Raw genomic sequence first — 17,287 nt, forward strand, 5'->3', positions numbered from 1 at the left:
TTGACATATTTGACATATTTTTCCCCACTGTTCCCTACAGCTCATGGAAAAATTTTGTCAGTGCAAGACTAAGAATGCCAGGAGTTCCCACCATAATGCGATGTGTTGAGAATCTGACTGCCACAGCTTAGGTCCTGCAGAGGGTTAACAGACCTGGCATTGCTAAGGTGGTGGTCACAGCTGTGGCTCAGATTCAATCCCTGGCCTTCCATATGCTGCAGGTGAAGCCATAAAATTAAAAAACAAAAACAAAAACAAAAAAGACTAAGAGAACCAGATCTTTAGAAGGGAAGTGCTAATCTGACTGTTAGGGATGAATATGCACGTGGGCACAGCTAGTGTGATTCCCAAATGACACTCTATGCCAATGGTCTGTTTTTTTGTTTGTTTGTTTGTTTGCTTTTTAGGGCTGCAGCCACAGCACATGGAGGTTCCCAGGCTAGGCATCAAATCAGAGCTGTAGTCACTGGCCTACACCACAGCCACAGCAATGCCAGATCCAAGTCAAGTCTGTGACCTACACCACAGCCCATGGCAATGCCAGATCCTTAACCCACTGAACAAGGCCAGGGATCAAACCCGCAACCTCATGGTTACTAGTTGGATTTGTTTCTGCTGCGCCACACCAGGAACTCAGCCAGGGGTCTGTTAATATGCAGCTGGGGACCAGACTGCCACATTCGCCTCAAATTCCCAGATTCAACACAGACTCCCCCATTCATTTCTGATTGGAAAACAAGATTTTGCCTCCTGCTTATTAAGGAGAAAATATCAGTGTTTGCCTGTAAATAGTGATTCAAATCAGAGTTCAAACCTGACAAATGCAATGTTACAATCTAAGCTGCAATTTAGGATGTGGTTTCTCTTCGGGGGTTGACAGGCAGTTTCTTCATTTCTAGCACCCACCAGAGGTAAGAGCAATGAAAAGGGAATCTTAGTAATTTAAACAGATCCTGGCTTAGCCCCTGAAAAGAAAAAGTAAAAAAAAAAAACAACAACCCACTATTATAGGTAAAGTTCTTCCTCCATGTGTGTGTGTTTGTGTGTGTGTGTATGAGTGAGACAGAGAGAGAGGGAGAGGGAGAGAGAGAGAGATTTTTCAGAATCCTGTGTTTCTTCTAACCAGATATTTAAAAGAACTGGTCATATACTTTTATGTAAGTGTATATGATGTCTCTCAATGAAATAAGAAAGGCAGTTTTCTATCTGGGATTCTATCCTGGGATTTTAGATCCTTTATCTGCTTCTTTTAAAGAAGATGATAGAAGCAGTTGATGCAAATTGAGCGCTTACTATGTGCCAAACTGTGCTCCAAGGAGCACGTTGTAGCTTTTAGTTTTTACAGCGCCCCCAAGTGGCAGATACTTCTCATGTCACATCAGATACTTCTCATGCCACATCCTGTTGCCTCCAGTAAGTGCTTAGCGGAGGGAGCTAAACAATAAATGAATCTATTGACTGAGGAAACGTTATAGAGGTTTAGTTATTATTAATGTGGAATGGAGGAGGCCCAGCAGACATGCAGCAACACTTTCGATTTCCCTACTCATTGGTTCACCACCCCCAGATGTTCCATGACTATCTTAGAGGCAGAATATTTTGCATGTGCAGACATCTGTAACTGGACTTCCTTTTTTTTCTTCCTCTGGTCTAAATCACTGGTTCTGAAACATTAGAGTGTATACAGAGTTGTATAAAATCATGTATACAATGATTAGCAGCAAGTTAGAAGGTGTGAAGGTAATTTTGACTATATATGATTTTTGCCTAATATGCTTTAGGCTGAATTGTTTGCAGGGAAACAACACAGGATTGGGAGGTTCAGGCTAGGAGAGAAAATACGACTCAAGAGAAGAGAGCCAAAGAGACTTCCAGGTTGGGCAAAGGAAGCACTTTTTTGCAGACCAGGTCGAGGGAGGTGGGAGAGGGGCAAGGCCAGGAGGAATGAGTGCCAGATACTGTGGTAAAACTGCCTTATCTATGTCCTTTCACTTAATTATTATTATAGAAACTCCTCAGATATGAAACTAAGGTTCCAAGTGTTCAAATGTCCTGCCTGGTGTCACAAAGATGGTCGAAGTAAAGCCAATATCCAAAACCAGCTCTTTCTCACTCTAACGAAGTGAAAAAGCTCTCTCCACTGTAGCTGGCTTCCTTGTGGGACAGAAGTTGCTGAAGTCAGCCAGAAAGAACTCTGGGGGAAATGGACATGTCCAAAGGGTTTGGGGTGGCCTAAAACTTGAGGCAAAACTGTAATCACTTGGAAAAAAAAAAAACTATGCCCCCCAACTCTGAGGACCCAGAAGCAGCTTTAGAAGAAATAGCCAATGGCTACCCCAACAACTGTGGAGACAAAGAGCCAACACTGACACACTTGTTGGTGGCAGCAGAAGGGATGGCACTGGAGACACTACAAGAGCCGCTAAGGAAGTTGGTGAGCCCTCCAAATGTACCTAAAGATGAAGGCTCATAAACCATACAAGTTAAGGGCGCAAAGTAAATTTGAATTTCACTGGAATAGAGCAAAGGCTGTCCAGGGAATACAAATGGATATTAGAATAATAAGAACTACTTTAGATTCATATCTAACACCATAAACTGGATAGTTTTATATAGTCAAAGAGTTTATTCAAAGAAAATAAATTTGTATCTATTACTTACTGTGTATATAAATTCTAAATACCAAAGAAGCACTGGATTATATCAAAAACCAAAATGAGTGAATCTGCATAGATACATTTTAAAAATCTGATAAGGAGCTCCCTTGTGGTCTCAGTGGGTTAAGGATCAGGCTTTATCACTGCATTGGCTCTGGTTGCTGCTGTGGCCAAGGTTGGATCCCTGGCCTGAGAACTTCCACTGGGCTGTGGGTCATGGCCAAAAAAAAAAAAAAAAAATCTGATAAGTCAAGCTACTGAGTAAGAAATATATGACAGGGGTTCTCATTGTAGCTGGGTGGGTTAAGAACCCAGCTAGTACCATGAGGATGCAGGTCTGATCTCTGACTTTGCTCAAGGGATTAAAGACCCGCGTTGCTATGAGCTATGGTGTAGGTCACAGTCGCTGATGGGATCTGGCATTGCTGTTGCTGTGGGTAGACCAGCAGCTGCAGCTCCAATTGTACTCCTAGCCTGGAAACTTCCTATGCCACAGGTGTGGCTCTAAAAAGAAAAAAAAAAAGAAGAAATATATGACAAGCATCATTGGATTATGTGATGTGAATGTGATGCAATGTGATATGAAATTTATATAAATACCTAAGATCATTTTCTAGTATCAAATAGGGAATGAAGAAAGAGTTGCAAAAGAGGAAAAACAAATTAATTCGTAGAAAATCCTATATCCCCATAGAACTAAATGCGCACACACACAAATGAGTACAAATAAAACATGGGACCTCTCTGCATTACTTCTCATAACTGTGTATGTCTACAATTATCTCAAATTTTCCAGTTTAGAAAGTCTATAGCCTCAACAGTCATTAAAGAAATGCAAATGAAAACAAAATTAAAATAAGATTACAAGACATGAAGAGACATTTCACCGAAAGGGGTCTGTAGGTAAGAACTCACGAGAAAGGGCTCTGGACCGCTTCTCCCGTCAGCGCAGAGGGCGTCTTCTACCGAGGATGCTGGCGCCGCTGTGGGGGCGGGGCGGCCACGAGTCCCAGCGTGCACCGCGCCCAGGCTGGGTCTATGGATCCCGGCGGAGCTCGGTGTCGCCGTGGGGAGGATGCCGCGGGGTTGTGCGGCCGCTGGGAGTAGGGGGAGACGGGGCCGGGCGGGACCGCAGAGGGCCAAGGCGGAGCCGGCTTTGGTAAGAAGGTCGGTGGAAAATGCACGTTCTGCCGTGTCTCCGGTCCTTGTCGCCATCTGGACTGGGTCCCAGCTCTGGGCGTGAGGCGGTGGGAGCCCCGGCCGGGGGATTGTCCGTGACCCGGACTGTGCTCCCAGCCCGGGCGGGAGAAGGTGCGGTTTGGGCGCTCGAGTTGTCCTGCAGTCGATCTGGAAGAAAGGAACCCCGTGGAGAAACCAAGGGTCTCGACCATGGTCTGCTCAGGTCCATCGCTGTCCCCACACTGTTCTGGGCCTCTTTGAACGTCCTGGGTCCTCTTGGGCTCACGTTCTGAACTCTGCTGATGGATGTAATGTGGCCTCAGAGAAGCACATACCCATCAGCAAGTGAGTTAGGAGAAATGGCTGGAGACTGCTTCCTCTAGGAAAGGACAGAAAATGCGTAACCAGTATGGGTGGTTATCCTAATTCATATTTACCAGAATACCGGTTTTAATGGAAAACTTAAACACTGGTTTTAGAGTTTGAAAGGCACATCCTGAGCCTAATCCAGGAAAAGACATTCCTAAACTACCTACCTAAATATGCAAGTTTTCCTTGTATCCCCACTGAGATTTCTTATCTAATAATCTGACTAATGGAATGCAGTTTCTTCCCTTCTGCTTCTCCCCTCTCTCCCCCAGCATTCTTTGGCAGGTACAAATTCTGTTTAGATTTCTTCAAAACTTGTGTCTTCGACCTCCTGGAATATCCCTCTCTGTTCTGTGAACAGTGGTTTGTGGTAGTTCTTCTCTGGCTCGAAATTTCGGTCCACAGGGGAAGCTCAAACAATGTCAGCTTTTTGGGGTAGGCACAGAGAAATAGCATTTTCTGGTAGATTTCCTCTTCCTTGGAGCAGTTTGGTGCTAATTATGAGTGTATTCACAGAAAAGTCTTTTGTAGGTAGCATGTGGGTGAGTTGCAGGTAAATAGTAAAGGAACTTCTTTAAAAGCCCCACCTTATAAAAACAAGTTTACCTGATGGGAGGGGGAGGGAATGGGAGGGATCGGGAGCTTGGGCTTATCAGTCACAACCTAGAATAGATTTACAAGGAGATCCCGCTGAATAGCATTGAGAACTATGTCTAGATACTCATGTTGCAACAGAAGAAATGGTGGGGGAAAAACTGTAATTGTAATGTATACATGTAAGGATAACCTGACCCCCTTGCTGTACAGTGGGAAAATAAAATTAAAAAAAAAAAAAGAATAAAAGAGTCTGAGAATCAAAAAAAAAAAACAAGTTTAAATTTGCTATACTACTGGAAACTTCAGCTTTGGGGGCCTGTAACAGGTTTTGTTTCATCTATGGCCTCATCTTCAGCATATTGAAGTTTCCAGGCCAGGGACTAAAATCAAGCTGCAGCTGCAGCAAGCTGGGATCCTTTAATCCACTGTTACAGGCCAGGGATCGAATCTGAACCTCCCAGCAACCCCAGCTGCCGAAGTCAGATTCTTAACCCACTGTACCATGGCAGGAACTCTGGGCCTGTAATAGTTTTGATGATGGCATTTTATCTCTGCAGCTTTTCTCTCCAGAATCCTGAGTGTCAAATAGCCTTGGTTATCAAGTTTCTTAGATTCCTTGGGAGAGTTTACTGTGTAGCATTTGGGACCAACATTTTTCATATACTGGGGAAGGGCCCTAGCTGTCTTGTGAGTTGTCCAGCACTTGCCTTTTAGGCTCTCATCTACATTTGCAGAACAGAATCTGAAAGGAGTGAAGTGGGATTTTCATAAGTTAAATTATATACCTTCTCTTCCTTCCCCATTGTCACAGTGCATCTGACCTTAGAACCTCCAGGAAGAGCAGCCCTGTTTAGTCAGCCCGTATTAGAGATTGTAGATTAAAGGTTCATGAGCCAATTGTGGCTTCAAGATGTGTGTTTGGGGGTTTTGTATTTTTGTTTAACCATCCCTTGTTAAAATTGTGAGATTTAGTTGCCAAGATCTACAAATCAGGAGAGCTCATATAAAATATGAAAATTTCCAATATTCCTTTAAAAACTCTCACATCCAAATGTAAAATGTTAAGCTATAAAACCTATAGAAGGATAAAAACTTTTGGGACCTAGGGCTTGGTAAAAAGTTCGTGGATGTCACACCAAAAACAAATCTATAGAAGAAAAAAAATGTTAAGTTGGATGTCATCAAAATTAAAAACATTTTCTCTGGGAAAGATTTTATTAAAAGAGTGAAAAGACAAGCTACAGGTGTGAGGGGGTGCGTCTTTGAAAACCACATATCTGACAGGATTTAAATCTAGAATATATAAAGACTTCCTAAAACTCTACAGTGAAAACAACAGCAAAGAATCCAATTAGAAAATGGGCAAAAAACAAGAAGAGACATTTCACCAAAGACAATGTGTGGATGAGAAATAAGCAAATGAAATGATGCTTGTCATCATTATCTGTTAGAGAAGTGCAAACTCAAACCACAATGAAATCACTGCGCAACTATTAAAATAGTGAAAATTAAAAATAGCAACATTACCAGGTACTGGTGTCGATGCTGAGAGATGCTCCTCAGGTACCGCTGTAGGAATGTAAAATACTTTCTTAAAAAACTAAACATATACTTCTCACATGACCCAGCAGTTGTAGTTCTGGTTGTATTCCCTTCCTCCCCAGTGAAAATATATCCCCACTCCAAAACTTGTACATAATTGTTGGCAGCTTTTTTGGCAAGAGCCAAAAAACTAGAAACAATTAAAGTGTCCCTTAGTAGCTAATGTTTAACCAAACTGTGGTCCATCCATGCCACTGAATACTTACTACTCAGCAATAGAAAGAAATGAAATATTGATAAACCATAAACACAACCTGGATGGATCTCAAGAGCATTACGATGACAGAGAAAAAAAGTCAATTTCAAAAGGTTGCATACTATGACTTCATTTTTATAACAGTCTTGAAATAAAGTTATAAAATGGATAATAGATTAGTGGATGTGATTATGAAGGTGTAGCCCAAAGGTGATCTCTGGTGATGGAGTAGTTTTGTTTGTGATTGTAGGATAGTCACATGAATCTGTACATGTGATGAAATCACATAGAATTATAAACACACTGTCAGTTCATGGTTTTGATAGTGTACTGTCATGATGTACCTCATGACCATTGGGGTAAACAATGTGAAGGGTACAAGGAACCCTTCAGTACTACCTTTGCATCTTCCTGTGAATCTATAATTATTTCAAAATAAGTTTTCTTAAAAATGGACACATCTAAGGAGTTCCCACTGTGGAACAGTGGGTTAATGATTCAGCTTGTCTCTCTGGAGGCTCAGGTTAGATCCTCTGGCACAGGTGATTTAAGGATCCAGCATTGCTGCAGCTATGGTATAGATCACAGGCACAGGTGTGGCCAAAAAGGAAAAAAAGAAAAAGAAAAGGCACATCTAGCAACACGTGCCCAGACTTGCATAGCAATAATTGGTTGCTGCTAAGTAAAGGACCCATCTTTGAGCACTTGGTACAAGTGCTCAAAGGCCTGCTATTCATTCATTCACTTTACATAGTTCTAATAGAACTGTTTATTGTGTTCATGGCCCCATCCAGAGATAACTACCTTAATATTGCTTCTTCCTGTCTCTTAAAGACATGAACATTGAAAAATACAGCATCCTTAAAGAATATATATATGTCCTGTTTGTGATTTCAGTTAACCATGGCATTTGAAGATGAGGCCTTCTACTTTTCGGAGCAAGAGTGGGAAATGCTGGAGAAGTGGCAGAAGGAGCTGTATCAGCAAGAAGTGAAGACCAATTATGAGACCCTTGATTCCCTGGGTAAGACAGGTTTCTAAGGAATTGCTTCTTGGGAACCATCCTAATACTATTAGGCTTTCCTCCCTTTATTGTCTGTTGGCTGCTTGAATATGATACTGTGCCCAGTTCACATTCAGAATGTCACCTTAACTTCCTCTTATGACCTGGGAATATTGTCCCTTTTAATCCAATGATATCTGTGCCCTGCAGCCTTATTAACACTGAATTCTCTATCTCCTTCTCCACCCTTTCCCCGTTTCTCCCACAGTTAGAATTGCTTCTATTTTAAGCATGTTTTACTTCTTTAACTGATACTTTAATACCTGCTTATGTTGCCTGAATACAATGCATCCTTATAAGAACTATGGCTCTTATGAAGGGTAGATATAATATAGTTATTATATTAGAATAAGCTGAGGCCCCGGCACACTTTGCAGTGTGGATACAGCAGGGAAGGAAGTTCTCTGGTAGAGAGAGAGAGAAGAGAGCAGTGGGATGGGATACTTAGTACCTCCAGGGAGGTACTCAGGGAGTAGATTGAAAGAGAAATTTGGATAAATTGTACCTTGCTGCTTACCCATCTTGCTCTGATTCAGCCTTGTATCAAGATCATTTCTCCTCTTATCAATTTAATAGGTGATCTTAGTATAACCTGAAGGATTCTTTCCCTCTTTGGGGGTTTATAACTTATTCTGGCTGAGATATGAATGACAGGAGTCAACCACGTGAAATCAGGGGAAAGAAGTGTCTAAGTATGGGGAAAACTAGTGCAAAGGCCCAAAGGTTGCAATGAATGAATTCAGTACGTAGTAGGAACCACAGCGACGCCATCATGGCGCATGCGCAGAGGGTTAGCACGAGAGCGCAATAAGGTGAGCACGGAAAGGTCGGTGATGGCCACGGTGAGAGGCTTCTAGGCTGAGACGTGGGATTGGATTTTGTCCTAAAGACAAAAGGAAGATGATAGAGGGATTTAAATAGAGGAGTAATATATCTTTAAAAAACCAAACAAAACAATGACTGGTGTTGCTCATGGAGAATGAATTGTAGTGTGTGGAATTAGAGGAGAGACTCGCCCCAAGAACCTAGGCAGTACTGGTGAGTCTTTATGGCAACTGACCAGGTAGGTAGTGATGAAGATAGAGAGCAGTAGGCAGTCTCCAGATATGTTTTGGAGGTAGCATCCCAGATTTTGCCTGTGCCTTCCGTATGAAATCTAACTGTGAAAGTAGAAGCAGTCTCTAGATTTTTTTTTTGGGGGGGGTCTCTTTAGGGCCGCACCCTCTGCATATGGAGGTTCTCAGGCTAGGGGTCTAATCGGAGCTGTAGCCGCCAGCCTATGCCACAGCAACAGCAACAGCAACACCAGATCCAAGCCACATCTGCGACCTGCATCAGCTCACGGCACTGCCAGATCCTTAACCCACTGACCAAGGCCAGGGATCGAACCTGCAACCTCCTGGTTCCTAGTCGGATTCGTTTCCACTGCGCCACAATGGAAACTCCAGTCTCTAGGTTTTTGACTTGAGGTTCTTAATGGCACTGGTTTTATTCACTGACATGAGGAAGGCTTGGAAGAGAGTAGATTTGGGCCACATTAAGTTTGAGATGCTTATTAAACATTTATGTGGAAATATAAAGTAGGTAATTGAGTATGTGGGACTACAATTCCAGTTGAAGATCAGGACTGGATTCACACATTTGGGGTCATTGTATAGATGATATTTAAACCATAGGGCTGGCTGGGATCATCTAGAGAGAATATATGGCTAGGACAGAGCCCCAGGGAACCCCAAATTTGGGGTCAAACTAAGGAGACTGAGCCTGTAGGATGGAGAAACTAGACCCCTGTGCTGAACTAGTGTTGAGTTTTGAGTTATTGCAATTAGTGTCCTTGGGCTTGGAGAATGCAGTCTGATTTTCCCAAATTTTAAAAACCAAACAGTATTAGACAAAGGGATTAAGAAGATGTGGTACATATATACAATGGAATTCTAATCAGCCATAGAAAAGAATGAAATAATCCCATTCACAGCAACACGGATGCAACTGGAGATTATCATACTAAGTGAAATGTCAGAAAGAGGACAAATACCAAATAATATCCCTTATGTGTAGAATCTAAAAGATGGCATAAATGAACCTATCTACAAAACAGAAACAGACCCACAGACATGGAGAACAGACTTATGGTTGCCAAGGGTGGGAGGAGGGAGTGGGATGGACAGGAAGTTCAGGGTTAATAGATGCAAACTTCTTAGAATGGATGAGTAATGAGTCCTACTGTACAGCACAGGGAACTATATCCAATCTCCTGGGATAGACCATGATGGAAAATAATATTTTTAAAAAGAATATATATAAATGTATGAGTGGGTCACTTTGCTATAGCAGAAATTGGCACAACATTGTAAATCAGCTATAATTTTTTAAAGTATTGTTTGCAAATGATTTTCTTTACAAGATGTCCAGATTCCAACCCCAGGGATAAAGATTTAGCAGGTCCAGGCTGGAGCCCAGGAACCTACATTTTTAACAAGTACTTCCAGTACTGCTAATACTGGTGGTACACAGTTCAATTCAAGAAAGGATGATTCGAGGACTGAGCTATAGGTGACACCACTGCAATGTAGTTGGTGCATCTCCTAAAACCCTCCACTGCTCTGTAACAGTCCTTCTTCCCTTCAGGCTGATGTCATGAGACACATTACTCTCTACCTCTTTATAGTCACTGTCATTTATTAGTTTCCTTGGATGTGAAGGGTCTAATCAGAAAAGTTTAGTCACCTGGGTTCCCTCATTGACCATCCCCTACCCCCTGCTGCTTTTTATTCTACTCACATTATTCTCATAATGATCTCTTTTGAATACTTTCTGTATTCCCCCAACCCCTCCGATGCCTTTAATTTTGTGAAATTTTGCCAGAACATTTGAGCTAAAACAGTCATTCATGTAATTTCAAGGGTTTCCATTTTTTTTAACTTAACTTTGAACTCATGTCTCCAGGAATATTCCGTGGTGAAAATCATTTTTAGTTAAGTACTCTGGAAACCCGAACTGTGTCTGTGTTGTGTCTCTTTGCAGGCTATGTTTTTTCCAAGCCAGATTTGATCACCTGGATGGAACAAGGAAGAATGCTGTTAATCAGAGACCAAGGACACTTAGAGAAACCACGAATGACATTTAGCCCTTCTACTGAGCAGTTGGACTTGAATGGCAAGTTGCCATGTGTTGGTGAGTAGATGGATATGGGGACTGAGTCATTTCATTCTCCTAACCTTGTTTGCTGATCTTTCTGCAGAATCAGCAGAATGTATTGAGTAAGAAATATTATTTTTGGGGAATTCCCGTCGTGGTTCAGTGGTTAGCGAATCTGACTAGGAACCATGAGGTTGCGGGTTCGGTCCCTGCCCTTGCTCAGTGGGTTAAGGATCCGGCGTTGCTGTGAGCTGTGGTGTAGGTTGCAGACGCGGCTCGGATCCCGCGTTGCTGTGGCTCTGGCGTAGGCTGGTGGCTACAGCTCCGATTCAACCCCTAGCCTGGGAACCTCCATATGCCGCGGGAGCGGCCCAAGAAATGGCAAAAAGACAAAAATATATATATATATATTATTTTGATGGATAATTTTTTTTTATTCAAGCTGGTAGCAAAAATAAGAATATATTGCTTTTTAAGAAGGAAGTTGTATGTATTTCATTAAAAAAAAAATACTACAACCCCCAGGAGTTCCTGCTATGGTACAGTGGAATGGACAGTGTCTCTGCAGTGGCAGGGATGTGGATTAGATTCCTCAGCCCAGTGGGTTAAGGAGCTGGCATTACTGCAGCTGTAGCATAGGTCACAACTCCTGCTCAGATGTGATCCCTCGTCCAGGAACTCCACATGCTGTGGGTTAGCCAAAAAAGAAAGAAGAGTTTAAGAAACAAAAACCTACAACTCCAGAAGAATTCCCTATAAGAGAACAGTAAATGAAATTGGCACAACATTGTAAATCAACTATAATTTTAAAAATTAATTTAAAAAGAAAAACAGAAGTTCCCGTGGTTGTTCAGTGGCTAACGAATCTGACTAGGAACCATGAGGTTGTGGGTTCAATTCCTGGCCTTGCTCAGTGAGTTAAGAATCCAGCGTTGCCGTGAGCTGTGGTGTAGGTCGCAGATGCGGCTCGGATCCCGTGTTGCTGTGGCTGTGGCGTAGGCCGGAGGCTACAGCTCTGATTGGACCCCTAGCCTGGGAACCTCCATATGCTGCGGGTGCAGCCCTAGAAAAGGCAAAAAGACAAAAAAAAAAGAGAAACAGTAAATGATCCCCTTGTCTGGCCCCAAGGAAGACCACCTTCCCCAGCACATCATAATGTCCATTTGATTTTAAGGAAATGAGAAGCCTCCCAGTTTTGTACAGTATTTTTTTTTTTTATTGTACAGATTTTTAGAACCTGGGATTTCTTAAATTCCTTTTGGAGGATTACTTTCTAAATTCCTTGTATCACAAGGAAAACATTAGAAACATTAACATTTTAAGTATTTAAGGCAATGTACCATTTTTTAGAGTATGTGAATGCTTTACTAAATGGAGCGCTGCTGAGTCCCTGGGACTAAAGGACTTTCCTGAAGAAGAGGGGATTTAAACCTAGGGAACCCCTGTGGCTTGCTCCATCAGAGGATAAAAGAATTCCCCAGGGCTTCATTTCATTGCTACTATCTATTAATTCACTCATCTAACCAGGAGTCATTACCATGTTCATAGGACTCCGTTACCTTTTTTTTTTTTTTTCTTTTTTTGTCCTTTTGCCATTTCTTGGGCCACTCCCGCAACATATGGAGATTCCCAAGCTGGGGTCGAATCGGAGCTGTAGCCACCGGCCTGCACCAGAGCCACAGCAACGCGGGATCCGAGCCGCATCTGCGACCTACACCACAGCTCACGGCAACGCCGGATCCTTAACCCACTGAGCAAGGGCAGGGACCGAACCCGCAACCTCATGGTTCCTAGTCGGATTCGTTAACCACTGCACCACAATGGGAACTCCTCTTACCTATTTCTTAAGCCAGGGTTTGGAGGGAGTGGGAGGCAGAGGAGTTGGTGGGGTACGTATACATATACAAACAACATTCTAACAGTTTACTGTGTTCCTGACCTACTGAATGGCAGTTACGTTAGTCAATTATATTGTACTGGATTAGTCAACTATAAAATAAGACTGTTTACAACTTATAAATAATAAATGGCAGTGCTAATAAGCGCTACAGGGATTTAGAGGAGGAAGAGCAGAGGAGAGATAGCAGTATCCCAGGAGGGCTTCTAAAGGAATCAGGTGCAGCTCAGGTTGCTGCTGTGGCGTGGGTTCGATCCCTGGCCTGGGAACTTGCTCATGCCCCCGGTTCAGCCAAATATAAATAAATAAATAAAGGAATTAGGATTTAAATAGCAGAGAATGGGCAGATGTAGTTAGGCAAACAAGATTCAACTAGGGTTGGGGTGCGGGTCATACATGAGCTGAGGCTCAGAGGTGGGAACAAGCCTGTCATACTTAGAAAATGGAAGACATCAAGTACAGCTGAATGTTATGTTCCACTGGGACATAGTGGAAGATGGGGGGGGGTGATTAACTGAGGCAAAAATGCCAAAGTGAGAGTGAAACCTCATCCCTTAGGAAGGGCCTGGAAAGGTTTTTGAATACAAAAGAATGAATGACTTTGGTGGCTGTCTTTAAAAACAATTGTTCCCTTTGTACCAGGTGGTACTCACCCAACAGTTACTCCCCTGCTTGGGGTAAATAGTAAGTGACAAGAAAGAGGATTCAAGTGACAGGCAGGGATTTCCCTTCTGGCGTGGCTCTGCGGTTAACGAACCTGACTAGGATCCATGAAGATGCCGGTTCAATCTCTGGCCTTGCTCAGTGGGTTAAGGATCCACTGTCGCAGTGAGCTATGGTGTAGGTCACAGACTGCGATTCAACCCCTATCCTGGAAACCTCCACAGGCCGAGGGTGTGGCCCTAAAAAGCAAAAAAAAAAAAAAAAAAGAGAGAGAGAGAGAGAGACAGGCAGTATGCTTTTGTCATGATCCAGGCAAAAGCTATGGGGCGCTAACTTAGTAAATGATGTCATCCAGCTGGAAACATAACCTATGTTATTGTTGAGATGACCTCAGAGCATAATCAGAATCTTGCTCTGGGGGCAGGCCTGATAGGTGAGGTTTCCTCTTGTTAAGAGATTAAAAATGGAGAGTCTGGTGACCCAGTTCAACAGGATCTGAAAGAAAAAGAGCTTCTGAACTGTAGCAGCTCAGGTGAGCATAGGGAATTGTCCTCTCCAGGTGTAGTAGGTGAAAATAAGGTGCTAACTCAGCTCCCTCTCTTCTCTGTAGTTGGGGCTTCTACTTTGGGAACAGTAGTGACTTTCTTATAATTCACAGTTCCCCCAGGAAAGGGAATTATTCCTCAGTGTTCTTTGTGAATTCAGTAAATTGCCATTTTGACATTCCTAAGAAGATACTTCCTACTAGCATTTTTTCCAGAAAACCTTTCCAGAAGTCAGTGGTAGAAGAGGGCAACAAAATGACCCAAAGCCTTCCTACTTAAATACTGTACTTTTATTTCACATATTTAAGGAAATGTTATGATGAAATGGTCAGATTCTCAGAGTAACTTATTTTCTTCCAACTTCTGCTTACCCTCTGAGGGTCCTCATAGGTTCACAAGATGTGTTTGTGAATACATATAAACATGCTAAGCTGTTTCTTAACACATGATGAAAGGATTTGTTCATCAAAGTTAAACTTCAGTACAATTCACCTGTGGCAGGCAGAGTCACAAAGTCATTGGGACAATGAGATTCCCTTTCCCACATTCTTAGTGATGGGAAGACAGTCCTTGACCCACCTTTACCCCACAGACATCACTGATGAGGGTGGATCTTCTTTTTTATCACTTCAGGTGACCAGGGAACTCACTGGGCAAACAAGGAGGAATGTCATTTAAATGATCTCCAAGACTGGGGTTCTTGTAGTCCCTTAACCAAGGAGGAAAGGAAGACTTTTTCAGATGAAAGAGCTGCTTTACAACATCCAAGCCTCCAGGAAACAGGGATTTTATATAAAAACCTCGACATCACAGCATCTAATCTGGACAAGAACCATCGAGGGCATACGCTGATGGGAATCCTGGGTCACCTGGAAATTCCACCAGGGCAGAGGTTTTATTCCTGCCCTGACTGGACCGTCTTCTGGGGAAAGAGAGACCTGGTGAAGCACAGAAGCAACCACTCCAAAAACCCATCTGGGAGTTCCCGTCGTGGCGCAGTGCATGAGGTTGCGGGTCGGTCCCTGCCCTTGCTCAGTGGGTTAACGATCCGGCGTTGCCATGAGCTGTGGTGTAGGTTGCAGACGCGGCTCGGATCCCGCGTTGCTGTGGCTCTGGCGTAGGCCGGTGGCTACAGCTCCGATTGGACCCCTAGCCTGGGAACCTCCATATGTTGCGGGAGCGGCCCAAGAAATAGCAACAACAACAACGACAAAAAGACAAAAAAAAAAAAAAAAAAAAAAAAAAAAAAAAACCCATCTGGCCGGTGTCCAAAGCAAGAAAACGAGCCCAGAGGGAACGCTGAATCCAGGTGGCTCCAGCTGCCCGAGTGTAAGAAGCCTTTGCAGAGAGGCGGGTTCGAGAAGAGCTGCTGTCTCCAGGGCAGCCTGCTCCCTCCCTCAGGGGCTCACACGCAGCAGGGGCCCTTGCGGTGCCCCGGTACGCCGTTTTCCTGCGAGGCTTGTGCCAGGGGTTTCACCCAGCAGTGCAAGCTGGCCGAGCACCTCGGAATGCAAACGGAGGAGAATCCCTTCCTGGGCTCGCAGTGCGGTCAGAGAGCTTTGCCGGGAAGGCGGCGGCCAAGGCCCAACGGCGGGCCCATAGTGGCAAGAAGCCCTTTCCCCGTGAGCACTGCGATAGGAGGTTCACCCACAGGGCCAAGCTCACCGAACATGCCAGAGCTCACGCTGGGAAGAAGTGCTTCCAGTGCCCTGAGTGTCAGAGGAGCTTCCGCCTCCAGAGCAACCTGCGGGCCCATCTCTTTCAACGCAGCGGGCAGAAGCCCTTCCGCTGCCCAGACTGCGGCCGGCACTTCTCCCGGTGGAACGTCCTGAGGACGCACGAGCGGCTGCACGGCCGGGAGAGGCCCTTCTCCAGCGGGCGGTGCGGCCGAGGCTTCATGCGGCGCTCAAGGCTGGGGCGCCACGGCCGGGTCCACGCCCGGCAGAGCGAGTTCGCCTGCGAGCGGTGCGCCAGGACCTTCCCCCGACGGTCAAGGCTGACCCAGCACCTCAAGGTCCATGCCAGGGAGAAGCCCTTGCCCTGCACCCAGTGTGGCCGGAGCTTCAGCCGCCGCGCGCACCTCGCTGAGCACAGGAGGCAGCACCCGTGGCCGAGCCCCTCCGCTGCCGCGAGTGCGACAAGAGCTTCTTCTGGAAGGCCTCCCTGAAGCTCCACCAGCGGCTGCACCCGGGGTGAGAAGCCTTTCGCGTGCGGGGAGTGCGGCAAGGCCTACCCTCAGCCATCCCAGCTCACAGAGCACCGGAGGATCCACAGTGGCGAGAAACCCTTCCAGTGCCCCGAGTGTGGCCAGAGTTTCCGTCTCAAAGGAACCGTGAAGAGTCACCTGCTCCATCACAGCGGCCACAAGCCTTTCTCCTGTGCAAAGTGCGAGAAAAGTTTCACCCAGCAGTACAGGCTCACGGAGCACATCCGCGTTCATAGTGGCGAGAAGCCCTTCCAGTGCCCGCAGTGTGACAAGAGCTGCTGCATCAGGGAAAGTCTGAAGGTGCACCTGCATACGCATAGTGGGGAGAAGCCCTTCAGGTGTCCCAAGTGTGGCAAGAGCTTTCTCCAGAAGAGAAGTCTGAAGACTCATCTGCACCATTACCGAGAGGAGAGGCCCTTTGTTTGTACCAAGTGTGGAAGGAGCTTCACGTACATGGGGGCACTCAGCACCCACCTCGCAGCGCATGCCAAGGAGCAGCCCTTTAGGCCCTAGGTCACACCTCACAGAAAGCAGTGCCATCCTTGAGGTGGAGCCAGCAGCCCTGACAGAGGCAGAGTGAAGAAATCATCCAACAGGCTTCACATGCACTGGCCAGGTAGCAGGCAGGCTGCATCAGTTTCTTGACAAGAGGTTCCAGATAGTTCAGGCATAAGGCAAAGAGACACCTCCCCTCTAATGCTCATGGGCAAGTCTTGCCAGTCACAGGGGAAACATTTCATTCTGTTCTCTTATTTCATGAGTTTTTTTCAGTGTCGTCCAAGAGCATGGTGATCCGTTTCTTAAATTCTGAAACCACAGACCGATGGAAGAAATGTTACAGACTGAATTGTTTCCCCTAAAACACACCAGTCTGCCTTCCATGACCAGGCCTCCTTATTTAAATTTGTGTTGAGGGAGTTCCCTTCCTGGCTCAGTGTAAGGAACCTGACTACTATCCATGAGGATGTGGGTTCGATCCCTGGCCCTGCTCAATGGGTTAAGGATCCGGGGTTGCCCTGAACTGTAGTGTAGTCACAGAAGCCGCCTAGATCCTGCATTGCTGTGGCTGTGGTATAGGCCGGCAGCTGCAGCTCTGACTGGATGCCTAGCCTGGGAACTTCCATAGTCTGTACCTGCAGCCCTTAAAAACAAACAAACAAACAAACAAACAAACA

At 44.8% G+C, this 17,287-nt stretch overlaps 2 protein-coding genes across 2 annotated transcripts in view; one reads left to right on the top strand and one right to left on the bottom strand.

Annotated features, from left to right (window-relative positions):
• LOC100522942 (zinc finger protein 398) overlaps positions 1–3,676 on the bottom strand; it is a 43,130-nt gene extending 39,454 nt beyond the window's left edge. Inside the window, exon 1 of the mRNA XM_005667768.3 lies at positions 3,573–3,676. The gene's annotated coding sequence lies outside the window, so the exon portion shown is untranslated. The remainder of the gene's footprint in view (positions 1–3,572) is intronic.
• ZNF425 (zinc finger protein 425) lies at positions 2,279–17,280 on the top strand. The gene is given in 8 exon segments (XM_021063965.1): positions 2,279–2,434; positions 3,765–3,824; positions 7,498–7,624; positions 10,688–10,837; positions 14,540–14,952; positions 15,240–16,011; positions 16,014–16,093; positions 16,095–17,280. Coding segments are annotated over 8 exon segments (2,289 nt in total). The 3' UTR covers positions 16,626–17,280.

This window comes from Sus scrofa, chromosome 9, assembly GCF_000003025.6.
Source record: "Sus scrofa isolate TJ Tabasco breed Duroc chromosome 9, Sscrofa11.1, whole genome shotgun sequence".
Taxonomy (NCBI): domain Eukaryota; kingdom Metazoa; phylum Chordata; class Mammalia; order Artiodactyla; family Suidae; genus Sus; species Sus scrofa.